We start from the raw sequence: 9,084 nt of genomic DNA, 5'->3' as shown, positions 1-9,084 counted from the left end.
CGGGCCTGAGGACCGAGCCCTGGGGTACCACACTGCTCACATCTCGCCAGGTTGAGTACGACCTGTCCACCACTACTCTCTGGGTGCGCCCCATCAGCCAGTTTTTTACCCATCCAACTATGTAGACATCAATGCTAGTCGCTTAATTTACTGATGAGGATGGGGTGAGAGACAGTGTCAAAGGCCTTCTTAAAGCCTAGAAAGACTACATCCACAGCGACACCACCATCCAAGGATTTAGTTACTTGGTCATAACAGGCAATCAGGTTGGTCAGGCAGGACCTGCCTTTGGTGAAGCCATGCTGATTGCCCCTGAGCATGATCTCCCCTGCAGGCCCCCCCACAGATGTGCTCCTTGATGATTCTCTCCAAGATCTTCCCGAGCACCGAGGTGAGGCTTACAGGCCTACAGTTACTTGGGTCCTCCTTTCTCCCTTTCTTGAAAATTGGGACCACTTTAGCTAGTTTCCAATCCCCCGGCAGCTGGCCAGATGACCACAAACGCTCATACACCCAGGCCAAGGGCTCTGCGATGACCCCTGCCAGCTCCCTCAACACCCTTGGGTGGAAGGCATCTGGACCTGCAGATTTAAAAATGTCTAGCCCTTCCAGAAGATCCCCAACTACATCTGTACTGACTGAAGGCCTGACAGAGCTATCCCCAAGATTGTCCCTACTTCTGGTAGGTGGGATATCCCAATCCCTGTTCAAGAAAACAGAGGCAAAGAAACTGTTATTGCGGCATACTAATAGCACATATAGAGGTATTCAGATGGTCAGAATTTATATCATGAAGGCTTTAAGAAATCAAATACAAATACTCTATACCAAACCATAAGACAAACTGGAAGCAAGTCCATATTAGAGAGGACCTCCAGAAATACAGCATTCTAGCAGAGAAGTACCATGATTTGGTATTAAATAACCTGCACTGTGACTTCAAATCTGCTTAAAAATATTTTTCACCAAAAGACACTCTGCAAAGTACCTGAGTTGCCTTGGTAATTTCCATATGGCTTCTGTTTTTGGCTGCCTTTTCCTGCTACAAGCTGATCATAGGATATTGACATCAAGGGCCTCAGGCTGCTAACATAATTGACCTAAAAGAGTAAAAAGGCAAAAAACCCTCAGAGTCTGTTCTAAAATGTTGACTTAATGTTTCAAAAATAGCAATTATTACTGTCTTGGTAGAATGCCAAATTTTCATTAGCAATATTATTTTTAGGCAAGAGTAAATTAACCCACACATCCACACATTAGGCTCACAAGCCCAGAGACATAAGGGGGAAAAAAAACACCCATATATTTTTAGAACACAAAGCTGTTTCAAGACAACGGGATAAGTTCTTTTCCTGGTTTGCCTATGATGTCTAAGCCAATCTGTGGGAAGAGCAAACCAAGTCAGCATACCTATAAAGTTTAGAACAGCTCAGCGGATTGGAAAATGTATGCTCCTCTCCTAGCAAAAAGTGTGGATGCATGCACTATGTTGACCTCCGCACAGCAAATTTGGGAAGCAGAGGAGATATGAGCTTTCTTGCTTTGTCTACTGCAAAACTAGAGAATCTGAAAGGCCAAAAAAAAAATAAAAAAGTTGCTCAAGTTTGCTTACGTATGACCATCTTTAGCATGTCTATCACCTCTCTGAACTATGCAGTTGCTCCAATAAAAGAGCACCAAAAAACAACTTTACTTCTTGTAATATGTTGAGCCTCATTTAACCAAAAAATGATGGAATGAAGAAAAGAGAATATCTCCAAATTCCAAGAGATTAGTTTCTGTGCCCCTTGACACAGCCACATGTCAGATGTAATAGAGTGGCACATATAGGAACACACATCTCCAGCAAAAGAATGGATGTAAGCAAGTTTTAATTTTAGATCATTTGGTATTTCTTATTATAATATTTAACCAAACTTAAGTAGCTGTTGACCATATACCTGCTTGTCAAAATGTGCCAAGTGTCAACAAGATGAAAATAACCAGAACAATCACTTTAGTCAGCAATAATTCATTCTGGTTTTGGCAGTCCCAACTTCCCTCCCAAATCTTAACAGTTTTTTTCTTCATCTCCCATTTTTCTTCCATTCTCAAGACTCTTCATAATGTATTATGAAGCCAAACTGGCCAGGTTACAACAGAAAGGCAAATGCAGGGAGAAAAACAGAAGAGATGGAATGGAAAGGGAAAAAAAAAAAATGACAAGAAAAAAAGGAAAAAAGTCATGCTCATTCTACAAGGCAATTAATTAAAAAACCTTCAAATTATAACTAAATTACAAATGCATGCCTTTTTATTTAAAATTCTGCGTCAGAATTGCTGTGAATGGAAGGTGCGAGTTGAAAAAAAAAAAGCAGTGGAAAGTCCCTCCAACAGAACAATAGAATACAAAACTGGCCATCAAGACAGTATTATATTACTTACAGCTGCTTTCTTTTCACAAAAAGCTTTTAAAGCTTCTGTCAGATTCTGTGTAATACTAACTACTTGAGTTGCTTCCGAGTCGGAGGTGATCCGAAAAGTTTCCTGTCAAAAGTTAAAGAATCATACGCTCAATAAGCTTAAAAAAGTCATCTTAGCTTTTTCTTTACAGAAATGCAAAACAGCTTATGTTAAAACTTTTTACTCTTAAATGCCAGGCTAATGCAATTCTACAGACCAATTTTTGTGCTCAATTTTTTTTTTTTAATCCTACAATCCCCTTCAAAGAAATCTCAAACGTTAGGAAGACTAAAGCAAATTCTTATAAAAATTATTTTTACATCATCACTGGTATATCCTTCCCCTTTAGCACAAGTCGCTTTTTAAAATTATTTTATGTAGAGTATTTACTGAAGTTTTACTAAAGATTAATAGCTTCCTGTTTATGGACCCATGCCATTCATTTAACCCAATAAATGAAGCTATATACTCAGAACAGACCACCATCCACAAAGTGGCCACAAATAAAAGAGAATAAAAGTTTACTATATAAAAGAATTACCCTTAATCTTCTATTGCCTTACATACTTCAGATAGATACACAGATGTTCTGTTGTGAATGGTAGTGGATAGCGTTAAGTTTATACCTTAGCCCAGGAACGGGCAAAATATGGCTGGTGGGCTGGATCCAGGCCGCCAAGGCATTTTGTCCAGCCTGAAGACAGCCCTTGCCCTCACCGTACCTAGGCATGGAGGGCAGCCTGGGTTGTGGCACGTGGCTGGGCATACAGCAGAGCTGGAGTGGCATGTCAGCAGGACTCCATTTCCCAGCAGTCCCTGCAGTAGCAGCTCCTTCTGGACCTGGCCCTGCTGCCCAGGCACCCCAGCCTGTCCACCCCGCATCCACTGCCAGGGGTGCCCAGAGTAGGTGGGCAGCGTCTCCAGAGACCAGCCAGGACCCACCTGGGCAGGATACGTGGCCAGACGGATAAGATGAGGCTGTGGATGGGTGGGGAACAGCATCTGGGAGCAGGATGGGCGGGTGAGGCCAGGAATCAGGATCAGGTTCCGCAGGCAGGGGTGTCTGGGGAGTGGATCATGATTCTGCCCCAGGTCCTGGCCCCATGTTATCACCACCCTGTGATCCTGATCTCTGGCCCCACCGGCATGTCCTTGTTCCTGGACACCACTTCCTGCCTGTGGCCCCATCCCATCCACCTGGCAGCAGGCCCTGCCTGTGTGCAGGGCTGTCATGGGGAGGGTGGGGTGGGAAGGGGGTGGTGAATTGGGGCAACTGCCCTGGGCAGAGCAGTGGTGGAGCTAGGTAGAGCAGCAGCTCCATGTCCAGCCGCTTGCTACCCCTGCCGCCAATGGCAGCAGCAACTTCTTTGGGTCCGGGGCCCCACATGGGCGGATATGCCCCAGGCCCCGCACCCTGCTCGGGTCAGCTCTGCTGCGCGAGTCCCAGCTTGTCTGCATGGAGACCCCAGGACTGCCGGGCAGTGACAGTACAGGGTCAGGGCCCAATGCAGAGACACAATTTGCTCCCTGCAAGCCCCTGCCCACGGAACTGGTGCCCATCACAGGTACATGCAGGGAGCAGATGGCAGCTCTCCCCAGCCCCATGCTGTCACAACCCTACAATCCTGATTGCAGCCCAGCCACCTGCTCCCAGCCTGCCTGTGGTCCCATTCCATCCAACTGGTGGAACACAAGGGCCACTTAGGGAGTTTTGGTGAGCTGCTGTGGGCTGGGGAGGAGTGCTGCTGACCAGGCCTGCAACAGCTCACCAAAACTCCTTCAACTGCCTTCTGTCCAAAATAATTGCACACCGCTGCCTTAACCACAGAAACATTCATTAAACAGAAAAAAAAAATCAAGTCATTCTATGAAATAAATTAAGCCCAGTAGTAAGGAAAAGTCAAGAGCTTTGGTAGTTTTTTGGAACTTGGTGTATAGAAGCCTCATTCCCCTCATTTGTCAGTTTTCAAGCTCCAGAAAAAAAAAAAGAAAAAAAAAAAAAAATCATACTGCAAATTCCAACAAAACACACCAATGTGGATTTGCAAAAGCTGCCAAGTAGAAAATAATGATTAATAAAAACACGCATTGAAATCCAAGTGCCAATCTTACACGTTGGCAAAACTGTAGATAGTTTAGTATTCCCCCACAGAATGTAAAATCTCAGTCCCGCAGGTAATGGAAACATGTGTAGGTCAATAGCTGGCTATTATGACTTGGTTTTATCCATTTTGGCAGCCTCCATAGTGAAAAGGCTTTAGACAGCCTTAGTGAAAGAAGTCTTTAGAACTTCTTGTTTAATATCACAAAATAGTCTTGAAATTTAGCAAGTTTTTTTTTTTTTTTTTTAAATTAATTTACAAATGGTAAGTAAAAACACTTTTGGCCCTTTAAAAATAGCATCACATGGCCTCCCCAAGATGATCATGTTATGAGAAATGGAAGCAAATGGGACCAACTGAAAAACCCAAGCAAAAATATATATAAGGGCCCTCCATACTCCTGTGGGACGTTCCACCAGCTCCAGCATCACAGCAATCACAAGTCATGCCTGGTGCCTCAAGGTATGTAGAAAAAACATTTAAAGCCGTGTCTGTGGCTCAGTCTCTGATTCTCTGAATCAGAATCGAATCTTCAGATTAGGTCGAATTGAATCGGGGACAGTGATCCGAATCAAACTGAATCAGTGTCCCCGATTTGAGCCAAATCCGAATTGAATAGGGTCCGCTTCGCACACCCCTAATAGATATCTAACTGGCACTACTGTGAAGGGCTTAAGATTTAACCGTTTCATCCAGGGTCTTATCTAAAATACTCTGCAAGAAAAACAACTATTTAACTGCTAAAGTTAGAACTCTGCAATAAGAAGCAGAGGTGAAGCTCTATTTAGTTGAACTCTGGCAATCCCAAATGTAAGTTAAGTAATGCGCAACATTACAGGCAATAGGAAAAAGAAACAACTCACACTGTAGCAGCCCTTTGCTCTTCTAACAATGGATCAAATACAATCTGAAGAAGTGCTGATTTGCAAAGTAATAACTGATCAAATTAATTTGTACTCTTTGTAGTGTCCCCCTGCCACATTCATGCATTTTACCTTTTGTTTCTTAACAGTGTAAAGCCTTCCAAATCTTGACAAAGTGCACTCTGTATACATACCAAGAATTGTAGGGCTCTCTCTTTCCAAACCGGATCATTCTGTGACAGAAAAAAAACCCAGCACATCAAGGGCTGACTACTACAATACTTGATATACATTTCTGCAATATTAAGATGTTTTAATTTTTCCCCCCCAATAATATAGCAACTTTTCAGAAAATGTGTGCTAATTTACAGAAGTCATATATAGTCTTAAACCCTTCTTATGCAATATATGGCAGCAAAATGGGAATATTTCCATTTGGCACAACAATTAGTTTAAATTTAAAAGACAGACATTAATGCCTAAATTTATATGTAAAAAAAACCTCCCTTTTAGTAGTTACCTTTTCAATCTTATACTGGCCACAAAGAAGCAAGGGTGTTGTTAACTGTTAAATATTATAAATTTTAAATAAAATGTTAAATAACTGTTTAAAAGTTAACACCAATTTTTTTTTTAAAAGTGAAACGCTAAACAGTACTTCATCTGAGGGCAAAGCACCGAAATGCACAGATGCCTTAAAAACTGGTCAAACTGTTCTTATAAGCAAGCACAGTGAGGCTGAATTTAAGGCTTATACAAGCCAGAAGGCTACACTAGGATTCCTGGGTTATGCTCACAGGATGCCATCTGACCTCATGGGCATTTAATAAAACACCCGTTTCATCTATTAGGCACACGTAAGTAGCATCTGACCATCTACGACTGAAAACCTTTTATGTCTTGGTCTTCAGTTTAGACATTTAATTTCATTGGTATGGATAATAATGATTAAGTTACAATGATAAGGAACCAAACACAGCAAGGTAATTAGTTAGCCTGAGATCACACATCATGTCAAGCTTCATAAATAACGCTCTGGGAAAGGGATGTGTAAAAGTGTTGATTCCTGGTTTGCTACGTTCCCTTGCAGGAGTGACACTGCAGACTTTCAACCTTGCTGCAACCCCTGGCAACTGCCACCCCAAATCTTGTGGTGATTTAACTCCTTCAGTGACAGCCTTCTTGCCAGGTCTTGCTTAACCCCATCCTCTCTTGGTACCACCTAGCTACAAAATTCCAAAGAGAGGCAAATAACGTCTCCAGGAAATAATGACTGCTCACCCCAGCACTGTGCTCTTTCTGTGGAACACCAACCCATAGCAACATCCTTAGAGGCAGCGTCAGACCCAGAATTGTTTCATGGGCCATATTTCCTGTTATGCAGATGCCTGCAGGCCACATGCTCTGGCTGTGGTGGACTCTGTCTGGCTCTTGCAAGGGCTCTAGCAACTACAGCAAAAAGGCTCACCACCACAGCCAGAGCTGCTGCTGCAAAATGGAGAGGTATCCACACTGCCCCTGCTGCAACTCACCCGTAATGCCAAGTGCTGCTAATGTCTGTGGTCACTGGCAATGGAGAATGTTAAAATTTGGTAGTGCCTGCAGTAGGTGCCATGTCAGCAGCTACCCATGCAGCAACATGAGGCTAGCAAGGGAATGCAATTCCTACAAGCGGTTGAGATTCCTGTTCCCCTTCCTGCTTTCTGTTTCAAAGAGAAGAAAGCTGGCTGGATGACCCATCTCCATGGGCCATATGCTTGATATCATTACCTTAGAGGCCCTTAAAAAAATTAACCAACTACATGTGTACTAGGTCTCTTAACTGTTCATGTTTGGCTGGTCCAAGGTCTCCTGGCTTTAAAAGGGTATGCTACACTGACTACAGGATAGTCAGTACATCTTTGTGCATCAAAATGACATCAAGAGAATTAAAAAAAGGCAAAAGAAACTGTTGGTTGCAAGTGCTTTTCAGAGCATTCAGGGTTCAGCGTTGAGAAAGAACTTGCTTTTTGAACTTTCTTCTATTCCAAGACCAAAAGGATTCAGTACAGAAGGCCTTTAAAATGACTCCCCTTTGGCCTGGGCTCCAAGAACAAATTCACCTGCACAAGATTGATCTGGAGAGGTCTCTGGATCACCCTTAACTTGAGATAGAGATGCCAAAATGAGTAACATCTGCAATTACATTCCCCTTCTACAAAACATTTTTTTCTCTTCTTGAAAGACATTAGCTATTGTCTACTGTTACTGCACATTAGCTGGTTTCTTACAAATAAAATAATAAAATGATAATAAAATAAAATGATAATAAAATAATTGTGATTATATATAAAGTGATAATAAAATGAGAACTGGATCCAAAACTATATATAGACATTTAGCAAATAAGCAAGCACTTTTAGTTCTACAGCATTAACACACTTGCAGGATTATCAAAACATACCTCAGGCTTGTAACTGTTTTCCCACCTTAAATAAAAAGAACATTTACAATTACTAAGCAGCAGGGTAGAGGCTGAAGTTTAATTTATAGCATCTAGCACAAAGGTTAAGTCACAAGTTGACCTGACTTGCTTCCATAAGGTATGCTGCATCAGAAGTACCAAAGAGCTCCAGGATTTAGGGCCAAGACGAGGAACAAGGGAATCCAGAAACATTTTCCCTTACTGAGACAGATTATATTGGCTGACCTTTACAGGTCAGCCAAAGGAAAAGTCCAAAAATGAAGGCATTTTTTCTCTTATTGGAGCAATACTACAATATTCTTCAGCTAACATGGAATGAGGTTGAATGAGGGTCACATTGAGATTTGAACTGCAATTTCTCTATACCCAAGTGCATCATCCTACTATTAAGAAGTATTTAACTAGCACGATATTTCAGGAAGACATATAGGCACAAAAAGAAACAACAAATTATATTTGAATCTGTATGGTGAGGGAGGGCAAAGAGAAATTTATACAAGAAAAAAAACCAGTGCAGACAACTATGAAAATGTAGAATTTCCCTTTACCAACAAATAGTAGATTTCAAGATAAAAAATAAGAATTAAAGCAGATCTACTACTTGTATATCACTACACCTTTTATAATCATTAAATGGATTGCTGATGTAATTTATTCCCTACCTTGCTTTCTTCTTTGATGATGCTAAAGAAGTTTAGAGAAAACAGCAATTAGCAAAATATGACCAGTGTTTTTTGTTTTTTACAGTGATGTCAAAACTGCACATGCACTGTTTCTCTTTAGCCTACAGTATTAGAACATGGAGGATGGAATAGCTAGAGACCTCTAAGTTCCGTTACAATTCAAAACCCAAATCACTGAGACATGAAAAAGCAGGACAGTCGTGGGATCCACACTAACTACAGTACCTACAAGAACAGAGACTGCAAGATAAGCATTCTCTCGAGTGTGCCTTGGTATGGATCCCAATGGCAAGTGGCATTCTTCTCCTTTCCTGCCCATCTCCCCTCCCCCTCATGACAGGAGACGATTACCATCACTGAGTAATACAGCTGAAAGTGGTGCTCTCTGAATGTAACATCTTATCCTTTGGTTCTCTCAAGTGCATAATACACAGTGGGCTATTACTTAAGTGCCTTGCAGGTATCAAAGACAACGTTCCTAAAGGGGGATTTTGCTCAATTTGTAGGGCTGTGCCTTAACTCTAGTAGGG

General features: G+C 41.8%; 1 protein-coding gene across 2 annotated transcripts in view; it reads right to left on the bottom strand.

Annotated features, from left to right (window-relative positions):
* The window catches only part of LOC102380984 (sericin 1-like), a 43,908-nt gene that overhangs the window by 5,353 nt on the left and 29,471 nt on the right, over window positions 1-9,084 (bottom strand). For both annotated transcript variants that reach the window (XM_006021495.3, XM_025201475.1), the window contains 5 exons: window positions 8,534-8,555; window positions 7,851-7,875; window positions 5,602-5,640; window positions 2,425-2,526; window positions 989-1,100 (listed from right to left, as the gene is read on the bottom strand). In XM_006021495.3, the coding sequence (XP_006021557.1) occupies window positions 989-1,100; window positions 2,425-2,526; window positions 5,602-5,640; window positions 7,851-7,875; window positions 8,534-8,555 (300 nt within the window). The remainder of the gene's footprint in view (window positions 1-988; window positions 1,101-2,424; window positions 2,527-5,601; window positions 5,641-7,850; window positions 7,876-8,533; window positions 8,556-9,084) is intronic.

The sequence above is a fragment of the Alligator sinensis genome, unplaced genomic scaffold (assembly GCF_000455745.1).
Source record: "Alligator sinensis unplaced genomic scaffold, ASM45574v1 scaffold386_1, whole genome shotgun sequence".
Taxonomy (NCBI): domain Eukaryota; kingdom Metazoa; phylum Chordata; order Crocodylia; family Alligatoridae; genus Alligator; species Alligator sinensis.
This window is presented reverse-complemented; position numbering and strand designations above follow the sequence as displayed.